Consider the following 23,580-nt stretch of genomic DNA (forward strand, 5'->3'; position numbering starts at 1 on the left):
CTGCCCTGGCCCAGGACTTCCCGGAGGGGAGCGGTGTTGAGATCATTGCGGAGCCTGGACGCTTCTAACGGCATCTGTGTGCATGGCCGCTGTCAATACCACTGCCAAGAAGGCTGTGCTGCAGGCAGGTGGGTGGGTCAGCCTTGGGTGGGGACGGCCCTGTCCACACGTCCCCAGGCCCTGGAGAAGAGGTTAGACGGAGGGTCTGGGCTCCTTCACCTCCCCACCTGGCCACAGAGATCCCTGCCTCTCTTGGACTGGGTGCTAGACGCAGTGGCTTCAGAGTCTAGGAGGGCCAAAGTCCCACAGGGCCCCTTACCTTCACTAGGATGGCATCGTGGGGACAGGCTCCCTGAGGAAGATGCAGAAGATGCCGTAGTAGCCCTTGAGGTCATACACCAGCTTCTGGTGGCCTCCTGGGGGTGGTCAAGAGGTGTGTGTGGCCAATCTCACCACTGGCTCTCAACGCCTAAGTGCAGAACCCTTGGGAGGGGCCCCAATCCGCTGCCCAGGGCTAGAGAACCCCTGTTCTCTGCTCCAGGAGGCTTCCTGACCCCATGCAAGGCTGGGGCCTGTCCTCTGGCTTCCTTCTGTCCCCCCTGCTGAGCCAGCTCACCTGCCTCACCCATTCCTGTCCATGAAACCTGCACTGGAGCCTCTCAGCCTGGCTTTCTGCTTGCTCCTTCTGTTCCCACCCCACCCAGCTGCTTCCCCTGTGGCCCTGCGGCGCACTCCAGGTGCCCCCTTTCTAGGGCAATGTGAGTAAAAACTTCTTCCTTCGGGACAGTGTTTCCATGTCTGCATGTTCCCTGATTAAAACAAACCTCGGAAAGTTTTAAAAACAGTGCCCGACTCATATAAGCACAGAGCGGAGCATGATTCTCGCCTCCCTCACCTAAATACTCCACCTCGACTGATGTTGCTGAAGGAAGCACCTGATGACCTTCTCATTGCCCCATCACACTCCTGGTGCATATGAAGCTGAAGTCACCTGTGACCCCGAGATCCTTCGGACATGACCTACTACTACCAAGCCAGTTTCTCCACAACCACTTAGCCTGTCCGCAGAATATTGCTTTCTTGAATCTAAACTCAGAATTGTACAGTGATCTCCGTGAACACTGGGGACATTCCAGCTACCACTTAGATGCTCACATCTTTCTGAATATTGATTTTTTCTCCTCCTCTGGGTCTTCTCCTCACCATCTTCTCCCGGTGTCAGTCTCTGCATCTCCTTCCCTTTCTCCCAGCTGCCATTACTGATCCTGTCTCCACAACCCCAGCCCCAGGTGTCCTAAGCCACTTAGCCATGACATCCTCGAGGCGGAGAGCTCAGCAAGTGCACAGCGTTTCAGCCAGGCAGACAGGGGTCCCACTGCATCCCTAACGAGCCGTGCCACATAGACAAATCTCTTCCTCTCCCTGAGCCTCAGTATTTCCACCTGTAACATAGGAATGACCCAAAACTATCCCCCTCCAGAACTGTTGAGCAGAAATGAGACAAAATATGTATTTCACACAAAATAGATACTTAATTATTAGCAGCTCTTATTATAGTGGAAATAAAAATAATAAGCCCCAAATACTTATAACTTGGACTTCTGTTAACCGATGGCTAAAATCATGGGCTGCATATCACCATATTCTTGAACAAGACACTTTGTGAGGAAACGAAATCAGTTGACACAAGCGCCTTTGGGATTAAAAGCTGTGGACCAGCATGTGTCACAAGGATAAGGGAGAGGATTAATGGGATTTATAAATATTTATACGTCAGTTATCACAAAGCCACAGATTAGAGTGGTGATATCTATCCATACTCTCCATCTCGGCATGAAACTGAGTTCTGGTTAGTTCACTCTGTGGGAACGGTCACCCCACCCCACGCCTGCTTCAAAAATAGCAGACCACCAAACAAGTCTCCCATGACGGTCGACCCCAATTGTCAAAAGGTTCCCATTACCCCGTAGATGTCACCTTTGACCTTCAGGCCAAGACACAACGATATTGCTTTCCTATATTTGTTGCAAGAATTTGTATTTATTCAGTATATTTTTCGTTATAAGAATCTGCACATGTTAGAAAGCACCGGATGGAAGATTTCAAATGCGCATGGGCAGCACAGCGGTGTCTGTGACCCCATCAGCTATATTCTGTGGCTTTGCCTCCATAACGCAATATAAATTCATGGCTGCTCAGTAAAGACTGTCTTGGTTTTCTACCTCCCGGGCTACTTGAGAACAACACAATAGTGATACTAACAGGTTCGTCCTTATACCCGATTCACAACATGTTTCTCACTAATTAGCCACTGGGCGTGGAGCCCAGACCCTCCATCTAACCTCTTCCCCGGGGCCTGGGGACGTGTGGACAGGGCCGTCCCCACCCAGGGTGACCCACCCACCTGCCTGCAGCACAGCCTTCTTGGCAGTGGTATTGACAGCGGCCATGCACACAGATGCCGTTAGAAGCGTCCAGGCTCCGCGATGATCTCAACACCGCTCCCCTCCGGGAAGTCCTGGGCCAGGGCAGCATCGATCACTCTCGCCATCTGCAGGGACAGATCCCGATCCTAGCATGACCCGTCCCTATGTGGGGGCTTTCCCTGCATCATACCCCTTCATTCCCATAACAGCACTGTGGGGAGGTGTTCTCGTCCCCACTTTACTAGGGAGGACACAGAAACCATGGCCCAGAGAGGGGAAATAACTTTTCCAAGGACACACAGCCAGCGTACAGGTCGTAGCACCCTGAGATGTATGAATTCGGAGCCACAGAAATCAATACATGGTCAGCAAAGATGGGATGTTCCCTGGATGTGGAGCATAGTGAACTTTCGACCTGACTGCAGCTTAGTTGGGTATAGCGACTACCATGTCTAAAGAAAGACATGGAGCCAGGGACACGCACATGCACGTACGTGCACACAGGCCATGTGCCTAGAGTCGAAGACCTCCCCACAAAGGCAAATCCCAGCTACAGGCGTACACGTGACTCGGCTGCAAGAGCCTCCCCTATAGACAAGCACGCACACGCCGTCCACCCCCTGACCTCCTCAAACTTCAGTTCTGAGCCCTCCACTCCGGGAAGCCCCCTCCGATGTCCAGGGGGTCACGTTGGCCCAAAGGTGCGGCCCATCTCCAACACACGCCGGCAGTCAGCGATGGCCTGCATGGAGCTGTGCGCTGCCTGGCAGTGCGAGCCCACGTGGAAGCTGGACGTAGGTCAATGACACGTGGAGAAACACACATGGAAACATAAGGGTTGGGAAGAAGGGGGACATTCAGAAGTGCCAACATGGGTAAATTGTGGAGACCAGCATGAGTACACACACTGAGACACATGTGACTGCCTCGGCCCACAGAACCACGCACCCCTGGATGTACACGTGGCTGTCCCCAGAGATGCATACACTGCATGTGACAGGCCTTGAGTTAGGGTGTTGACGGTTGTGCGAGTCACTGCTCTCAGCTGCCCTCTCCCAGTGCCCCCATCGTGGGGCTCCTCTTCTCCTTAGAGGGCACGTGATCAGAACCCCAAATCCCAGGGCCCCCACAAGCAGGCAGCCGAGGAACCAATCAAGGCAAGGGAGCAGGAGGCAAGTGAGGCCCTCAGCTCAGGTGCAGAACGTAAGCGGGGGCCGAAACACTAAGCCTCCAGGATAAATAATATTTAATGCCATTTTTTCTTTCTTTTTTTCTTCCTTCCTTTCGAAAATATTTTGTTTATTTATTCATGAGAGACACAGAGAGAGAGGCAGAGACACAGGCGGAGGGAGAAGCAGGCTTCCCGCGGGGAACCTGTTGCAGGACTCGATCCCAGGACCCTGGGATCATGCCCTGAGCCAAAGGCAGACACTCAACCACTGAGCGACGCAGGTGCCCCTAACGCGATATTTTCAAGAAGCAAAATTGATGCAAAAACATCCACAAGAAACGAAACACAGAAATTTTAAATAAAGACAAAATTGGTAACAGTAATTGGACCCTGAGGCAAAAGGAAAAAACAGGAATTTCAATCCTGTCTTTTTCCTTTTTCTTAAAAAGGCAAGGAAGTGTCCTTTTTAAAAAAGATTTTATTCATTCATTTGACAGAGAGCACAAGCAGGGGGAGCAGCAGGCAGAGGGAGAGGGAGAAGCAGGCTCCCTCACAGCAGGGAGCCCGATGTACAGCTTGATCCCAGGACCCTGGGACCCCGCCCCAGGGCCGAAGGCAGACGCTTAACCAACTGAGCCACCCAGGCACCTCTCAATCCTGTCTTTATTTAAAATTCTGATATTTTCCTTATCATGAATTTTTGCATTAATTTTGATATATTTTTTAAAAGATTTTATTTATTTATTCATGAGAAATACAGAGAGTGAGGCAGAGACACAGGCAGAGGGAGAAGCAGGCTCCCCACAGGGAGCCCCATGTGGGACTTGATCCTGGGACTCCGGGATCACGCCCTGAGCTGAAGGCAGACGCCCAACCGCTGAGCCACCCAGGTGTCCCTAATTTTGATATTTTTAAAATACTGTATTAAAATGTGATTTATCTGGAGTACTAAGCTTTTTGGCATCTCCTCAAATTTTTCACCCAAATTTTCACTTTGATCACCCTGCTCTGGTCCCAGATAACACCCAGCTCCTTTGCTGAGGACAAATGGAGCATCTTGAGGCCCAGAGGGGCAAAGACTGGAGACTGACAGGGAAAACCAGGACCCCTGCTTCCCAGGCAGGGAAAGCCAGTGCTCTTACCTTGTTCCAACCACAGCCAGCCCCAGGTCCCTGGCCAACCCGAGCAGATGTTCACATACATCCAGGGGGGCCCCAAACTTGGCACTCAGGGGGAGGATGCTCTCATTGTCCTGGGTCCAGAGCCAGAGGACCAGCCTAGGAGAGGCTGTGAAAGATGTCAGGGGTTCTTTGACACATGAGCCCCCAAGGCCCAGCCTGCCCCCCAATCTCTCCCCACCTTCCCACCAGCCCCTGCCTAGTTTCTCTGGACTCTCCAGCCACTGAGTCTCAAGGAACAAAAACACTCATCACTTAGAGACCTCTGCCCAGGCGAGAAAAAGCAGGAACGTGATGAAATTATACACACACTTTCTGTAAGCCTCCATGTTACAAGATCAGAGATGTTAAATAACTTTCCCAAGGCCACACAGCCTGTGCACATGAATCTGAAACACGAGCACTGGCCTCCCTGACTCCGATGGGAGTGCTTTTTCCATGAGTTCGCCTGACCCGAGACCTCCCAATGCCAGGTTGTGCCCAGTGTCCATGCAGACATAAGCAGTGTTCCTTCCCCACAAATATGCACCAGGGGAGCATTGGGCCCAGTGACCCAAGTTCTTGTACTTTGCTCCTTGGACCTCTCCCAAGTCACCTCATGGGACTGCCTTCACCTGGTTGCAGAGGCCCAACTCCACTGGCAGAGGCCCCAGGTTTGCTGTCCCTTGATCCACCTGTTTCCACTTGCCTGGCAGGCCTCACCTGGCTTCACCTGGCCTCGAGGTGATGCTGGGCCACCTTGGTCAGCTCCCCCTCATTGTCAAAGGTCAGGAGCCACACCCCGTGGCGGGCAGCGTATGGATGTGGGAGACAGGCTTGCAGGGGTTGGCATAGATGATGTGCGAGGGGGCTGCGCCCAGGCCCCGCACCTGCTCCAGCTCCAGCTGGCATGGATGACACAGTCAGGGGCTGCCTTGCTGCCCGCCTCTACTCTCTGGGGACAGAAACTCAGAGCATGAGCACAAGGGGCTGCTCTTGACTGAAACCCCCTCTGCACCTGGCGCTGCACTGGGCACATCTGTGCCACTTAGGCTTTCAGGATTCAAGAAAGCAGAGTTGGCCCCATTTTAAAGAGGAAGCATTTAATGTATTCGATTTGCATAAAATGCCTGTGCTGGGACAGAAACAGGGCCTGCACAGGCCCAAAGCCTGTGCCCCTCCACTCACCGGCTCCCCTTGCTTGCCCCAGCCACGTGGCCCCCTCATAGTTCATTCATTTCTTCCTTCAGAATCAAGTAATTCCTGTGGTGGCCACTGTCCTAGGTACTGCAGACGCCACCCCAAGATCCCCAACTGCTGACCTCCTGTCCTCCCACCAGCAGCAGGTGCAGGCTTACCTGGCTGGCACAGTCGAAGCCGGTGCCCAGGGAGGCCAGGACGTGCAGCACCCAGGCACTGCTGTTGCACTTCTCCACGTAGAAGGGTAAGACCCGTGGCGGGGCCCCGGGGGAAGGCCCGATGGCAGCTGGCAGCACGTCCAGGTCGGCAACCATGAGTTGCCGGGGCCTCGGCGGTCCTGCCAGGGCTGAGGAAGAGGGCGGGGAGCCTGGGTGGTGGGTGCCTCACTTAGTCCTCACAATGACCCTGCGTGGTCAGTACTAGTGCTCTTCCCGTTTTATAGATGGGGCAGCAGAGGCTCAGAAATAGGAAGTCACTGGCTCCAGGTCAACAGCGAGTACGTGGCAAAGGCAGGATTCGACCCCAGGTCTTCTAACTCTTTAATCAGGGAGATGTGAGGACAACAACAATCTTTGTAGATCAGAGCGGGGGCAAGACGGTGCCAAATCCTCAACCACCTAGCCTGGCACTGAGTTAAATTCCATGTGGTGACAGGAGGTATGAGAAGGGGACAGAGAAACTATTCCGTGAGCCCCAGCAGAATCGGGCCTTGGAATAAGACCTAATAAATGGAGCTATAAAACCACGAAACAGAAAGTCTTATTTCTTGTCCATCAAAGTAGGGACTGAGACTGACCCTCTGCCCTCTGCTCCCTTCCACCCCTGCCCCTCCTTCGTACTGAATCAGAAACTTCAGGCAGTTTCCCCAGGCCCCAGGGCGATGAGCGCCTCTGGCCACATGCTTCCAAGGGGTCCTTGACTCTCTTTCGGGTTCCCATGGGGGATGCTCATCCCGGACACCCCAACAGATCCCTCTGGCAGGCACAGTCCCGGCATCCTGGAAAGGTTTTGCTCTAAGGATCCGGCCTCCTCCCGTCTCCCAGCTCCCTGCGAGCCCCTGGGGTCCAGAGTTCCCTGGGCCAGCCAGTCTTCGGCCCTCCCATTCCCTCAGAGAGCTCCATGGAGCCCTAGCGAATTTTCCCATCTGCAGAATGGGCCACTGGCCTGGCCCAGTCTGCTTCAGAGACATAGTGGAAGACCAAGCAAGATGCACACACCACGCATATGGAATAGAGGGTTGGCATCCTTTCCCAGGCTCCTTCACACCCACAGCCCCATTCACATGTGAGGAAACAGAGGCACAGAATGGATAAGCAAGGAGTCCACGATCTTCAGATTATGAGACTTAGAGTTAGGGCCTAGGAGACATTTCATTTTACACAGAGGACGAGAGGCTCAGAGAAGGGAGGAGACTTGCCCAAAATCACCAAGTAGTCATTGGAAGAGCTAGGACTGGCACCCGAGCTCCCGAGAGCAGCCAGCCACTGGAGTGGACCCACTGTTGGCCACACGTCCCTGAGGCCGAAGTGAGGGCAGCCTGCAGCCAGTCTGTCTGCCTGCCTCAGCAGTTAGGACAGCACCCATGGCCCCCACCCCACACCCGGACTCACCTGGTATCCATCACAACCTGCTTCTTCAGGCACAGCACGGGGACTGGGATCTATGGTATCCTGGGCTTCCAGTAAATTCCTATAGGGAGATCGAAGCTCAGCCTAGAGCTCAGGGGCTGTCCCCCAAAACCTCAGCCACCCTGCCTGCTCAGCCTCAGCCTCCCAGGCCCAGAGAACGAGCCCTCCTAGGTCACCCACACGACTGACCATGGAGTGAAGTCAGACTCCTGTTATAAGTGAGCATCAGCAAGGGTCAGAGTAGAGGGACCCTGGAAACCCTGTCATCCGCCTTTCCCACCTCACAGATGGAGAACCGTGGGGCCCGAAGGTCTTCAGATGATTCAGCAAACCTGGAGGGGACGTGGGAGCGAACCAGGACCTCAGACGTCAATTAGGAGCCGGTTCCCACCTCCTCAGACTGTGAGCTGATCTCTCCTGGTGCTGTGTCTCCGCTCTCCACCAGAGATTTCAATGCCTCACTGGAAGCTTCTCTGAATGGAAAGGTGGCTGCCTACGTCACTTGGTGTCCAGGCATATCCTGTCCCTTAACCTCTCCCCACTCTCCCTCTCTCTGTGGCCTTCTGAGGTCTCACCAGTTTGCCCGCTGACCTTCCCAGGCTGAAGCCACCACCTTGGAGCTGCCCCACCTCTGGGATGTCAGCTGTTGCATCTGCTTGCACACCTGTGCTCTGACCCGGAGCCTCCCCTGCCAGCAGCAACCTGCCTGTGCCCGACTTCTCTGCTAGCTCTGCCCCACATTCATCTTGCTGAGACCTCCCCACCCCTCCTCCCAGCAGAAGCCCATGACCCTACCCCCCACCCCATCTCCCCCAAGCCACGTGGCCTTAAAAATCCAGGAAGGGACCACAGGAAGAGCCTGGATTTGAGGAGGTCAGGGCGCTAATCCCATAACCTCTAGAAGCCTCATGAATTCCACCTGTAAGAGGGTGGGGGGGTTGGGGGTGGGGGGTATAGGCGGAGATCTGTGATTCCAAACAAGATGGTAAAGTCCATGGCTTTTTTTTTTTTTTTAAGTCCATGGCTTTTATAGAGACCCCCCGCCCACTCCCACCCCAGATCAATTGGGGTAGAACCAATTTCTAGTGCAGCTTCTTCTTCTTCTTCTTCTTCTTCTTCTTCTTCTTCTTCTTCTTCTTCTTCTTCTTCTTTTTAAAGATTTTATCTGTTTATTCATGAGAGACACAGAGAGAGAGGCAGAGACACAGGCAGAGGGAGAAGCAAGCCCCTTGCTGGTGAACTCGATGCAGGACTTGATCCCCAGACCCAGGATCACGCCCTGACCCGAAGGCAGATGCTCAACCACTGAGCCACCCAGGCGTCCCTCTAGCGAAGCTTCTTACACGCTCTAAGATTCTGGGCAGGTGACCTCCCCTCTAGAACATCAAGTTCATCACTTGCAAGATGGGGGTGACAGCCACATCTATGTCACAGGGTGGCCGTGAGGATGAAATGTGATGACACCTGCAAAGAGTTTAGCAAAGGGCCAGCACATTCTAGGAAGCCTGATGACAACCCAGCAATGGCCAACAGTACTAAGCCCTAAATAAGTCCCAGGAATTATGTGAGATAACTTTTGTGGATGATTCATTGAATCTTTCTAGCAATTCATGAGGCAGCTTCTACCCAGGGCCAGCTATATACTTGTGGGACACAGGACAACAGGAGTCTATGCCAGGCAGGTACTACTCCCTAAAGGACTGAAACCTTAACCTCAGGACAAGCTCAGTACCTGGATGAAGCTCCGGTGAGTCACCTGCCCAACGTAGGGTGACACTGCCAGCCTGGAGCAGGGATGGCTGACACTTTGTCCTGCCCTGAAGGGCTGCAGGCCCACATGCATGACCCCAGCTTGGCTCCAGGCAAATCCATACAGATAGAGCTGACCAGTCCAGATCGCCATGAAGCAGGGGAACCCAACGAGGAACACCCCACTATGTCCCGCCAGCCAGGGTAAGTCACCTACCCAGGCCTGCTTGCAATGACAGATGCACAGGTGAAGCTTAGATTCCTGCTAATTAGGGACCATCAGAGCCACACCAGAACCAGAAAGAACTTGGGAAGAAGGAACCCTCAGTCCTTCCATCCGCGGAGCAGCTTGAGGAGAAAGTCTCCGTGTCCCTTGAATTCAACAAGAATTTGGGGCATAGTCTAGCTTGGGAGAGTCAGTTTGGGTCTAACTAAGAAAACAAAGACCACTTCAACTACTTATAAGACAACTGAATGCGGACCAAGGTTTCCACACGAGAGGGAAGAGCTGAGGGCCGGGTAGGCAAGAGTGAAGCAAGTGAATCCTGGAAGGAGGTTGCTTCCATGCCAGGGCAGGCCAGGCAAAGGAAGAAGGGGTGCTCCCCAAACCAGGGTCTGAGGTCACTATGTGGAAGCTGCAACCACAGACACAGAGCCACTACCTGGGACAGAGGGGAGGGGGTAACACACCCTGGCTCCTCCCATGGCCTCCCAGGCTCCTGCCAGTACCCCCAGGGACTGACCTCTGCTCGAAGCCAGCCCCGCTGGGCAGAGAGAGGATCTGGAGGCAGGGAGGCCCAGGAGGAGTGCAGGTAGTCAGAAGCTTCTTAGAGGTAGAGACATTTAACTGAGCCCTCGTGGTTGAGTAGGTGCCAGCCAGGCCACTAGGAAGAACATTCCAGGGGCAGGTGGCAGCTAGTGCAAAGACGCAGAAGCAGGAAGACGCCTGGCCCCCAGAGGGATAGGAGTGTAGCCTTCCCAGGCTTCGAAGCTGATACATGTCAAGTATTAGCCTGTTATGGACATGAAAATAGAAGGGCAGAGCGTGCATCCAGAGCCCAAAGAGCCCCTCTAATAGGATGATCATCCGATCCAGACCCAAGTTAGGCCCAGCTAGGTGCCCGGGGAGGAAAAGGCATTCCGTTCTGTTCCTTTGCCAGCCTCTCTTTCTCTACCACATCCACAACCCTGAAGGATACTCCTTGTCTATAGTCTCTCCAGCTACAGACACCACTCTGGTTGCCCCCGACTCTCTCTCCAAAGCTGCAGCGACATTCTTTTCTGGGCACAGGTGCTCCTTTTGCCAGAAACCCCTTCTATTGCTCTGGACGGTATTGAAATCATGCTTCCTATTGCTTCCAGGAATCATTTGGTCAGGGTCAGACCAATCAGCTCTGCTGCTGAGGCATCAAAACACTGGAAAATGAGAGGAGAGAAAGAAAGCCAGAGAAGAAAATTGAGTCTGACCAAACCTCTGTATGAGACTGGAAATCGCACTTTGGTAGATCATTCGGAGTGAGGTTATAATCATGTGATCACTTCTTGTGACCAACCTGGCTTCAGAAGAGGCTGGGTCTGCTGATACGGTGGGCTTTTGCTTTGCTGAAGAAAGGCTGCAAGTCGGTGGGGGGTGGGGTGGGGTGGAGCTGAACTCCTTAGGACAGGAGAAGCAGGATGCTGTCACCTACAGGCCCACACTTACTCTCCCTCCATGAAAATCCCCTCTGAATCAATGGTGAGCAAAGATTTGAGGAATATTTATTTAATGCTGGAACATCTGGACATCCACGTGTAAAAGAATGAAGTGAGCCCCTACCTCACACCATATGTAAAAGTTAACTCAACATGGATGGAAGACCTAATATAAGAATGAAAACTATAGAACCTTCAGAAAACAAGATGAGAGTATATTGATGATCTTGGGTTAGGCAAGGTTTCTTCGACATGACACCAAATGAAATAGGGAGAGACTAAGTAGGTACAGGATTTATGAGTGACATAATCAAACCTTAGATTGTGGTGATGGTTGCACAACTCAGTGATGTTAGTAAAAACCATCAAATTGCATACTTTAAATGGGTGGAATGTATAGTATGTGAATTATATCTCAAAATATGTTGTTTTAAAAAATAATCATTTGGGGGCGCCTAGGCGGTGCAGTCAGTTAAGCCTCTGACTCTTGGTTTCAGCTCGGGCCATGATCTCAGGGTCCTGAGATAGAGCCTCACGTCTGCCTCTGTGCTTAGCGTGGCATCTGCTGAAGATTCTCCGTCTCCTTCTGCCCCTCCTGCTTGTTCTCTCTCTCTCTCTCTCTCTCATACATAAATAAATCCTTTTTAAAAATAAATTAAAAATAAAATAATATTCACTTAGAGGCATTGAAATATTACTTACCTACAGAGGGGGCCTATGTGTCTCAGTCCAGCCCTGAGTAAAGCAGATAGAACATAAATCTTGGAAACCTGCAAGTCTGAGTTTGAAGCAATCCAGAAACCTAGAAAGTTATGTATCTTCTCTAAGCCTTGGAATTCCCACCCATAGAAGGGTTATGATAATAAGTATATATAAGGTAGATTCTTTTTTTAAAAAAAATAAAGATTTTATTTATTCATTCATGAGAGACACACAGAGAGAGGCAGAGACACAGGCAGAGGGAGAAGCAGGCTCCATGCAGGGAGCCTGACACGGGACTCGATCCCGGATCTCTAGGATCACGCCCTGGGCCAAAGGCAGGCACCAAACCGCTGAGCCACCCAGGGATCCCCTATAAGGTAGATTCTTAAGTGCACTGACTCTTAGATTGCCAGACTCTTTCAACAAAAGCCTGAAAGAATGTGTCATTCAACCTCCCTGTTTCCCAGTGCAAAATTCCCCTTTTCAACTTCTGAAACAGATGATCATCCCATTGGTTTGCTTGTATGCCCCCTGGGACAGAAAGCTCACCCCCTCTTCGAGACAGCCAGCTCTGTTCTTGGTAAGCTCTGACTGATGTCAGGGTCTTTCTTTAGAGTTAAACTGTTCCCTCCTGGCTCCCACTTATCAGCGCTGTGTCCTACCTTTCAGGCCCCACAGAACCTCTTCAGACCTGAATTTTGTGTCTATATGTCCTTTACTGGGTCAGACATTCTCATCTGACTTCCATTTGTTGAACCCTGTGGTTTTTCCAATGCAGAAACAAAGGCCCAGAGAGATTCACCACATGTAACACGGTGAGTTAGAGGACACATGGGGAGTGAGTGCCCCAGTTCAAGTCTACCCAGAACTCCTCTGACGGCAGAATGTGGATCCCCAGAGTCAGCACTGGGTCTCCCCTGAGTTCTGTGTCTTGCCTCCTAGCCTGGAGGTGAGTGCAGAATTTATCAAACGGGCATCATGACGAACACAGTATCTAGCCCCAAGGACACCTCACCAGCCTGCCCGGTAGGACTTGCATCCTTGGTCCTTCTGAGGCCTGGTTGGAATGAATCACCACTGTCCAATAATTATGATGGTCCCTGGAAGAGCAGAAAGATGGATAAAACAGGCTCTCTTTCCTCAAGTAATCGCCAGTGTTTTAAGAGCAGTAGATGTACAGACAACCAGAGAGCACAGAGGAAGACTTATAATTCCCATTCTATTCAAGAAGAATCAAGGAGATGAAGAGACTCACCCAAGGTCATACAGTGACCAACACACAGAGAGCGGGAATTTGAACCCAGCCCTGTTGACCTCATAGTCTCTGTTTTTAGGAATTAAAAAGCAGCACGGGGCACCTGGGTGGCTCAGTTGGCAAAGTACCTGACTCTTGGTTTTGGCTCAGGTCATGATCTCAGGGTCATGAGATCAAGCCCTGGGTCAGGCTCCACGCTCAGCAGTGGAGTCTGTTGTCTCTCTCCCTCTGTTCCTCCCACCACCACCCCGCCCCAATCCCTGCCTCTCTCTCTCTCAAATAAATAACTAAATAAAGTCTTTCAAAAAATTAAAAAATAAATAAATAAAAGGCAGCATAACTAAGTGGCTACACACATAGAATTTAATGTGCCAAATGGAAATGGTGGTGGTGGTGTAAATCGTGTCATTATTTATCAAGTGCTTACAACCAAACCCCCTGCCAGGCAGCAAGCTATTAAATACTCATAAAACCTTATGGATGTAGTTATGGTTACCATCCCCATTTTATAGACAATGAAACCAAGGCACAGAGAGGCAGCATAGTCATAGAATTCACTTACTAGGCTCGTGGAGAGTAATGAGATAGTGCATATAGAGCCCACATCCCTGTGCCTTCATGACACTGGTTAAGACCTCATTAAACTAGTTAATAATAATGACAATGTTGGCATTATAAGGGCCTAAGAGAGCGTCTAAATCAAGAATTCAGGGCAGCCCAGGTGACTCAGCGGTTTAGCACCGCCTTCAGCCCAGGGTGTGATCCTGGAGACCCGGGATCAATTTGAGTCCCATGTCAAGCTCCCTGCATGAGGGTTTATTTTATTACTTTTTATTTTTTAAGATTTTATTTATATATGTGAGAGAAAGAGAGAGAGAGAGAGAGAGAGAGGCAGAGACACAGGCAGAGGGAGAAGCAGGCTCCATGCAGGGAGCCCGACGTGGGACTCAATCCTGGGTCTCCAGGATCAGGCCCTGGGCTGAAGGCGGCGCTAAACTGTGAGCCACCCGGGCTGCCCAGGCTCCCTGCATAGAGCCTGCTTCTCCCTCTGCTTGTGCCTCTGCCTCCCTCTCTGTGTCTCTCGTGATTAAATAAATACAATCTTTAAAAAAATAAACCAGGAATTCTAAAACTTTTTCTCTTAAAAACTAAAATGTAATAAGGGAAGAAGGGGAAACTGAGTGGGGAAAAATTAGAGAGGAAGACAAACCGTGAGAGACTCCTGACTCTGGGAAACAAACAAAGGTGGTGGAAGGAGAGGTGGGTGGGGGCCTGGGGTAACTGGGTGACTGGCATTAAGGAGGGTGTGTGATGTGATGAGAACTGGGTGTTATACTATATGTTGGCAAATTGAATTTAAATTAAAAAATAAAAAATAAAAGTTTCTTTTTATAACCAAAAACAAAACAAAACAAAAATCCTAAAATGTGGGCCCAATAGTGGATGTTTGTCATGTCCTGGTGGGTGCCCAGCATCTTTGAACACTTGTGTCATGTGAAAGCAAGAAACAGACTTTCCCAGACTCCCTTGCAGCCAGGATGTGTGAGTATGACCCAGGTCCTCTCAGGATAATCTGAAGGCAATGAGAACCAGCTAATATTATAAATGTGACTCTAGATGCTCCTGGGGGGCTCAGTCAGTGAAGTATCTGCCTTTGGCTCAGGTCATGATCTCAGGGTCCTGGGATCGAGTCTCACATTGGGCTCCCTGCTTCTCCCTCTCCCTCTGCCCTTCACCCCCTGTTTGTGCACTCTCGCTCTCTCTCTCAAATAAATAAACAAAATCTTAAAAAAGAAAAAAAGTGACTCTAGTCACTGGTGTATAGTGGTGGTGTATATTGGTGGTGTATAGTGGTGGGATAATCATTAATTAAATTATTACCTGTTATCAACTGGAATGAAGTCCCCGCCCCATTTTTTTAAGATTTTATTTATTTATACATGAGAGACACAGAGAGAGGCAGAGACATAAGCAGAGGGAGAAGCAGGCTCCTTGCAGAGCAGGGAGCAGATGTGGGACTTGACCCTGTGACCCTGGGATCATGCCCTGAGCTGAAGGCAGATGCTCAACCACCGAGCCATCCAGGTGCCCTGGAATGAAGTTCCCAATGAAAGTACGGGACCCAATGTTCTCTGCTGTGGCATGGCACAAAAGGCACGAGCAATACAAGGATTAGGAGTGGAGTAACTTCTAATCGACTAGAGAATTTACAGAAATAAAATGGAAAGCTCAGAGTTGTTTGTTGGCACAAGACATGGCCAGAGAGTCAGACTTTTCTATGACTAAACTATAAAGAATCTCTCATCTCTTGCAGCCAAAGAGATAAAGGAGCCAATAATCAAAATAAAAGTTTGGGTATAAAAGTTGCCGCATTACAATGCCGGTTAAATGTACAACCTTACTCCACACGCACACAGACACACATGAAAGGTATCTAAATAACCAACAAACACTTGAAAAGCGCGCACCACCACTAGTTATCAAAGAAATGAAAATTAGAACCACATGGGAGTCTAATAATCCTCCCTAGTGTGGCTAAAATTAAAGAGGCTGGCAATGCCAAGTGTTTTTGAGGATATAAAACAGCTGGAATTCCTATTCTTTCTAGTGGGGGTGTAATTGGTAAAATCACTTGGAAAACCTCTTTGGCAGTATTTACTAAAGCTAAACATACACTGACCCTATGACGCAGTATTTCCCCTTCTGAGTATGTATTCAACAGAAATAAGAAATAGCTAACAGAAATATGTCTACCAAAGACATGTAGCTGTGCCTGGTTGGCTCCGTTGGTGGAGCATGCGGCTCTTGATCATGGAGTCATGAGTTCAAGTTGGGCATAAAGCTTACTTTAAAAAAAAGGAAACATGCACAAAATGTTCATAGAAGTTTCTTTACAGTATGCCAAAACTGGGAACATTCCAAAAATCTATCAACCATAGAATTGATAAGTAAATTCATGTATATTCTGTGGAATGCTACCCAGCCGTGAAAAGAGCAAACTAATGCTAGAGAAATGTGAATGAATCTCATATATGTAACGTTGAGCAAAAGAAGCCAGACCCAAAATAATACTATATACGTATTTTATGATTCCATTTACATGAAGTTCAAAAACAAGCAAAATTAATCCATGCTGTTAGTCAGGAGAATCATTACCTCTGGGTAGGGAACTATTGCCTGAGAGGAGGTGTGAAGGAGCCTTCTGGGGTGCTGGAAATGTTCTACCTTCGATCTTGTTCTGGGCCATAGTAATAAAGAACACACACATTTACAGATATCCCCCGCTTTTTGAGAGTTTGCCTTAAATCACGTTGCTGTCATGAAAGGTGTATTAGTACCTATTTTTGCTAACTGAAGGAAATCCAAAGAGGATTTTTGCTTTTACGGGGAAAAAAAAAGTCATTCAGTGTTTGTTCTGCAGAGGCTATTAATTACAGAGGCAGAAATCTCCCGGAGCAGCCCCACCAAGCTTTTCCCCGGAGCTACACTCAGCATCTCAGCATCAAGATGCCATAGCTCTGAACTGTGTCTGGGATCATCTGTGCTTGATCTCTATTTAATGTGTTCATCTGCTTGCAAGATGTGTCCTAAGGTATCAGAAAAGCCACAGAAATGTTATTTTTTTGGGTCTGGGAATGCTCAAAAAAAGTTTCCATATAAATGAACAGTAATTGTTTCTTCTTTTTTTTGTATATTTTTTTATTGGAGTTCGATTTGCCATGGTTTCTTCGATTTGCACCATTTCAGCTTAGAAAAGTTTTCATAGGAACACTCTGCTTCCTACTTTCAAATAGTGGGGCAAACCTATATGTTCTTTTTTTTATATGTACATATCTTCCTACATGCATACAGACATATATATTTTTGTATATATTCTGTGTGTATATATGTACAGTATATATGTGTGTGTGTATTCATTTATTGAGCTATACACTTAAGATAAAAAATCTTATGGCCATGGTCTCTTATTTGAAAGTCAAGTTTATTTGGAAAGAATGCATCCTAAGAATTGTAATAAAGACATATGGGAAGATTGAGACATCTCAAATTACCTCAAGCCCACAGAATACACCACACTTCTCTTGTCAGCATGATGAACCCTTTTTTCCTGGACTGCAAAAGCTCTTTCTCTCTAACGATCCCTATTATAAACTTATCCCAAGGTTATAAAGCAAGAGCCAAACTCTGCACCCTTACCAGTGCTTCTTCAACAGCACACCCCAATAGGACTGTGGGTTCTCTTGAGCTATGACTCGGTTCCACAGGGTAACCCTGCAGGGAGGCTGGAGAGAGAGCCATCCCAGAGGGATCATCCCACACTCACTCCTGCCTGAGGACACCCCAGGGGAGCAGAGCTTGCCTGTCCAGCCCCACCCCAAGCAAGACTTGTGTCTTGGGTTTCTGGGGCATGTTCCTACATAATTCAAAATTAGCAAAGAGGTAACTTCATGAACACAGACAATGGGGAAGAAGGAAGTCCCTACTTTGTGGATGAGGAAGTTGAAATTCAAAGAGGAAAAAAGGCTTGCTCAAGACACATCACTGATTCAGGACTGGGACTGACTCCAGGGCCTGCGTTCTTAGGTCACTGGGGCAAAGTGCTGCAACCCGGGTTTGAAGGTGTGGGCCAAGTGGCAACTGCTTCCCTTGGATTATTGTGAAGGTCAAAGGAGATGTCAACACACAGAAGCCTTGGAATGTTTACTGGCACATCACAAACACCTCACACATTTTAGCCCTGATGGGGACACCGGTGTCAGAGCTGTGAGGTCTGGAAAGATGCTCCAAGGCAGGGTTCCAGGTTTGACCTGTTGAGGCTGCTTTGAATGTGATATTCTTGAAAATTGAAAGGTTAAAAAAAATCATAAATGTCATACAGCACTCTGTTCTCTAATGAACGTTGAAAGCTAATGACCCTTCAGAAGGCAGTGTCAAGGCAATGTTTTGGGGCACCCCTAAGGTGCTCCAGTACCTTTGATTTTCATAGATGTGGCGATGAGGCCATTGGCTGATACTTTCCAGGTCTCTTCTCTGACTGAAACAGGTCTTCCAGAGACGCTGAAGCAGGGGTCTGGAGCTCACAACTCAATGGCTACCTCCCTTGGAAAGCAAAAAGATCCTGGTTGCCTTCTGGGAAAAAGAGCACAGATGCCTATGTCCTTCATGGCCTACCTGGACATAGGAAGATAGACCTCTGGGCCACAGTAGAAGCACAGAATAAGTTGGAGCTTGATCTGTCTGAGGCAGGGCAATATTTGCCATATTTGTACTTTTCTTCGTGTTTGTCATCTAGGTCAGCAGTTTCTCCTCGGAGCTGCCCTCCAAACCACTCTGCACTGCAGTCAGAGTGACCCCCTTCTAAGGGGAGATAAGATCATGGTCCATTCCCTTTGAAAATATTCCCAGTGATTTAGGATTCTCCACATGGCTGACCAGGTCCTGCTTAATCTTGTCCTGTCACGGTCTTTCTTGCCTCATCGTGTGTCCTGGATCTCTCATCTCCTCCCCTGAAGTGCTGGTCTTCTTTCCAATAGATGTATTCCCCATGCCCGCTCTCATCTCATACCCATTTTTCCCTCTCTCTGTCCAAGTCAGGTTTCTTCCCTCTCTTTGCCCAGACAGTGTTTCCCCATCATTCATCTTCTGGCTGCTGAGATACCAAATCATATGAAGGGCTAAAATCTGGGAAAATAAAGATAATGTTGGGGATGCCTGGCTGGCTCAGTCAGCGGAGCGTGCAACTCTTGGTCTCTAGGTTGTGAGTTCGACTCCCACATTGGGTGTAGAGATTACTTAAAAAAAATTTTTTTTATTATAAAAAGAAAACGTTGGAAGCACTATTTGATAAACTACTCAGGGCAGGAGTTGTCTAAGAGGCATGCCTCAATGAGAATGACTGGTGGTAGGCTGCTTTCCTGGGGGACTAAGTCTGGGTAACTTCTAGACTTTCGCTTTGTATTTAATTAGGGTGTGCAAATGTGGGTCAGAGCTAAATTGTTCAGGACAGGAAAGGTGAAGCTGAGGGCCATCAACTTCTAAATTACCCTTCTAAATTACTCCATGCAGGGATGCTTGCGTGGCTCAGTGGTTGAGCATCTGCTTTTGGCTCAGGGCGTGATCCCAGGTTCAGGATCAAGTCCTACATCGGGCTCCCCACAGGGAGCCTGGTTCTCCCTCTGTCTATGTCTCTACCTCTCTCTGTGTGTCTTTCGTGAATAAATAAATAAAATCTTAAACAATAAAAATAAAAAATAAGTTACTCCATGCAATGCTTAGTCCTCCAAATAAGTGTTAAGTTAGAGTTTTAGTTGAAATTGAGAGCATACCCAACAAATGACGAAAAGGAACTCAGAAGAAACAGGAGAAAATGCAAAGAATGGGTCATAAAAAGTTAAATGGCATCAGATGAATAAGAGATGTTGGATGCGTATAGCAAGAACGTTGTGCTGTGGAAAAGAAAGAAAAGACAAGAAAGAGCTCTTAGAAACTAAATTGTTGGAACAGCTGTATTCATCATCATAGGCTCGCGCTATAAGAAACCACAGGATCTCAGTGGCTTGTCACAATGTTATTGTTTCCGTGACAGCCTCATTTTTCCTGAAGTCACAGGGAGGCATCTGCTCCATGCAGTCACTCAGGGCCCCAGACAACTTCCTTCACGAGGCCTTGCCATCTACCAGGTCACCAAAGCCCTCCACTGGCTCTTCAGCATCTAGCCAACAGTTCCGAGAGAGGACAAGAGGAGGTCCAGAAAGAAAAGAAATTGATTGGCCACCACTGAGGAATCAAGGGCATTGACTCATTTCTCTGAAAATTGATAATTAAAAGGAAACCATGGAGCACGAAAGAACCAAAATGAACGAGGAAAAGTTCTTCTCTATGAAGGAATTCCAGCTATTAAATGCAGGAGGAAAGAGTACTAGAAATTCATCTTTTTTTTTTTTTTTAACCCCCAGTGACATAACTGATTCAGGTAAGAGTTCTTCATGGTGCCTCCAACAAGGACACTTTAATATAGGTTAGATATTACACTATATTAAGCAATTTTAAATCATGTTGGGTATGAGGATGGTATGGCAGTTATGTAAAAAATTATCCTCTGTTGAAATATACTTGAAAGTATTTAAGGTGGAATGTCTGGGTGGCTCAGTTGGTTAAGCATCTGCCTTTGGGTCAGGTCATGATCTCAGGATCCTGGGATCGAGCCCCTCATTGGGCTCCCCGCAAGGAGCCTGCTTCTCTGGGACATAGGCTTCTCTGCCTACGTCTCTGCCTCTCTCTCTCTGTGTCTCTCATGAGTAAATAAACAAATCTTTAAACATAAAATGAAAGCAAAATAAAAATAAAAAATAAAGTATTTCAGGTAAAATAACATCTTTAGTTTACTTTCAAATGCTCTGGCTAAAAAAAAGCAAAGTGTATGTGGGGAGAGTGGACGGGTGAAATAAATTTGGCAAACTATTATGGTTGTTGAAATGGATGATGGGTTTATGAAGGATTTATTATACCCTCTACTTTTCTGTATGTTTGGAAATCTTTATTATAGAGTTTAAAGATCACTGGGACCATAACCATATGTACTCTGTATTATCATGAACACCTTTTCAAGTAAACATTTTTTTTTGTCGTCCCCCCACCTTTCCTCTCTCTTCTTCCCATACCCCCACCCCTCCCAGCCACCCATGTAACTTACTTTAACCAAACTCCATAAGAAAAATGTCTTTCTTTTGGCCTTTTATTTATTTATTTTAAAGATTGTATTCATTTCATTTATTTATTTATGAGAGCCACAGGGATAAGGGCGGGACATAGGCAGAGGGAGAAGCAGGCTCCATGCAGGGAGCCCAACGTGGGACTGATCCCAGGAATCTGGGATCACACCCTGAGCCAAAGGCAGGCGCTCAACTGCTGACCCACCCAGGCATCCCGGGCCTTTCATTTAATAATAGGATTGTAGGGATCCCTGGGTGGCTCAGCGGTTGGGCATCTGCCTTCAGCCCAGGGTGTGATCCTGAAGACCCAGGATCAAGTCCCATGTCGGGCTCCCTGCATGGAGCCTGCTTCTCCCTCTGCCTGTGTCTCTCTGTGTGTCTCTCATGAATAAATAAATAAAATCTTTAAAAAATAATAATAAAAATAGGATTGTATTAAAAATACACATTTCTCTGTGTCTTGCAATTCTTACAACGCAGCATGAGAAATCCCTCCAAATCAACAGATCTGTCTGATTTATTATTTGTAATGCCTGCATCATATTCCGTGCCAAAGTGGCGCTACAACTTATTTAGCTATTAGCTCTTTCTCTCTAGATGGGCATGCATTTTGTTTCTAGTGTTGTTACTATGAACAACGCTGCTAACCAAAGATCTTCGTGCTTAAATGCTTCCATGTCTGTGTTTTAATTCCTTTTTTATGTAAATATTTTATTTATTTACTTGAGAGAGAGTGAAAGCACAGAGGGAGAAAGAGAAGCAGAGAGAAGCAGACCCCTCACTGAGCAGGGAGCTTGCCGCAGAGACTGGATCACAGGACCCTAAGATCATGACCTGAGCCAAAGGCAGAGTTAGGCCACCCAGGCGCCCCTTATGTGATTTTAATTCTAGTAAGTGTTGCCAAATAGTACTGACCCCCAGTTCCAGCAGGTGCCACTTGACAATGTGCAGTTTCCCTTGCACTTCTCACCCTGAACATCCCTCCCCAAGGGTTCTTACTTACACATTTTTGGCTGATGTGATGGATGAGGGGCCAGCTCAAACCAGCCTGTGTCTGCTCAAACAGTGAAAATTGGTCCAAACCTGCCTAAACCTGCCTCTGCCTGCTGGTCTATAGCCAGTTGGGTCCAGGCAGAAAAAGCCAGGTTAAACTGGCTTCCAAACCAAATCAAAATGGAGTAGGTCAATCTAAGCTCACAAATCCTTTTAAGATTTCAACTTTCTTCCAGTCCCACTCTTGCTTTCCTAGAGCCACTGCTTGAACAGTCGGCATGCATGACCAAGGCCTGAGCACGGAGCAGCCCCACTCAGGAGGGCTCCGCTCTGCACACTCTGCCAAAGGGTTCTGTATTCCTTTTATCTGTTCTTAGTTCTTCTGGTTAAGGAGAGCCACTTGCCCACTAACTGAAAGGGGGATTTCTTGGAAAGTGAGAGCCCAGGAAAGACAGAACCAGGAGGGGAAAGCAGTAGGGAGCTGAGGTGGTCCCCCTTTTCTCATTCATACATTTCTTCCGGCTTTGCTTTGAAGTGGAAGCCAAGGCCCAGGCAGAAAAATGGCTTGTCCAGGGCCCCCAGGCCGTTAGGAGCCTGGCCACATCAAGGATGCAGGGGGCTGTCGAGGTCAGAGGTGAATGTTGGCCGGTGGGTTCTGGCTGTGGCGAGTGCCCTGATCTTCCCGGAAGCCCCCCAGGCCTTCACCAGCTCCCCTGCAGCCACACGGTGACCTGACTTTCCTCCCGAGGCCTCCAGAACTCTGAGAGGTTTTGTGGGATCTGAAGCTGTACTGATTGGGGGCGCTCTTTATGATTCAAGGGAGGAAATACTAATGCCAGGAAAGTGCCAGTTATAAACCCAGACAAGCTGTTCACCCTGGGTCCCCAGGCTCTGCTCCTTCTGTTTCTCATCTCTGTTGTGACCAGTCACCTGTTCTCCGGGCCGATGCTTATTCTCATTCCTCTCTGCCCTTCACCGGAGCTGTTCCTATAGCCTGAACCACCCTTTCTTCCTGCTCTTCCCTCCCTGATTCTGCTGTCTTCAAGTTCCATTGCTCTCCCTCCAAGAAGCCCTCTGATCCTCCCAATGGCTGTGCTCCACCTGCCTTGCCCTTGAAGAATAATAGCCCATGTTCCACCCTGAACTGCAGCCAGCTGGACCTGGTCTTTCTAGTGACCTCGACAATCCTCCATGGCTGGGTCTACACCTGCCTCAGAGGTCCCCCAGTGGCCAGCACACACCCTGGCATAGAAGAGGTGGGCTGGCCGGGGACACCCTACCCCACGCTCTGAAAAGGTTCAGGATGTGGAGTGGGGTCGCAGAGACACTGAGAGCCCAGGATGAGAGCTAGCAAGAAGAGGGTGACCTAAGAAAAAGCTAATCCTAAGTGAGACATTCATCTGACTCCCAACACTCCAAGGGGGGAAGTTATTTTTATCTCTATTTTACAAAAGAGAAATGAGGGTTCAAGTAAATTAGTTAGACTGTCCCAGGTTGAGAGCTAGGAGTAAGCAGCAGTGTAGCTCCAAAGCCTCTAGAAAACTGAAGTTCCCCACGAAAGTGATTAATGACAAAGGAACGAATAATGCCATTATTAAAAGGAAAATTGTCAAAATGGTTTCAAATAGGTAGATGGAGATACAGAACACGAGGTTCATGTTTTTGGCCCATGAAAAATTTTTAAATGAAAAAAGCTTTAGACAAAACTTCTAGTCTGTATCTTCCCTTTCGTGGCTATGCTCTGCGGATCTAGTGTGAGGAGACTATTGGCAATGCCAGGTGCCCTTGCTTCCCCATCTTCTCAGAGGTTCCCCACAAGTCTCTCTCCTGCACTCAACAGTTCAGCTCCTCCCCACACTTGCATTTGGCAGAGCAAAACTCCGCAGCTACCTGTG

General features: G+C 48.6%; 1 protein-coding gene across 1 annotated transcript; it reads right to left on the reverse strand.

The window, feature by feature from the left end:
• Positions 1-324: 324 nt before the first annotated feature.
• On the reverse strand, positions 325-6,268 carry LOC102153601 (antizyme inhibitor 2-like). Its single transcript, XM_038529588.1, is given in 8 exon segments — positions 325-416; positions 2,405-2,467; positions 2,470-2,551; positions 3,052-3,214; positions 4,740-4,874; positions 5,488-5,575; positions 5,578-5,659; positions 6,113-6,268. Coding segments are annotated over 8 exon segments (861 nt in total).
• Between the last annotated feature and the right edge of the window lie 17,312 nt (positions 6,269-23,580).

This window comes from Canis lupus, chromosome 2 (genome assembly GCF_011100685.1).
Source record: "Canis lupus familiaris isolate Mischka breed German Shepherd chromosome 2, alternate assembly UU_Cfam_GSD_1.0, whole genome shotgun sequence".
Classification (NCBI taxonomy): domain Eukaryota; kingdom Metazoa; phylum Chordata; class Mammalia; order Carnivora; family Canidae; genus Canis; species Canis lupus.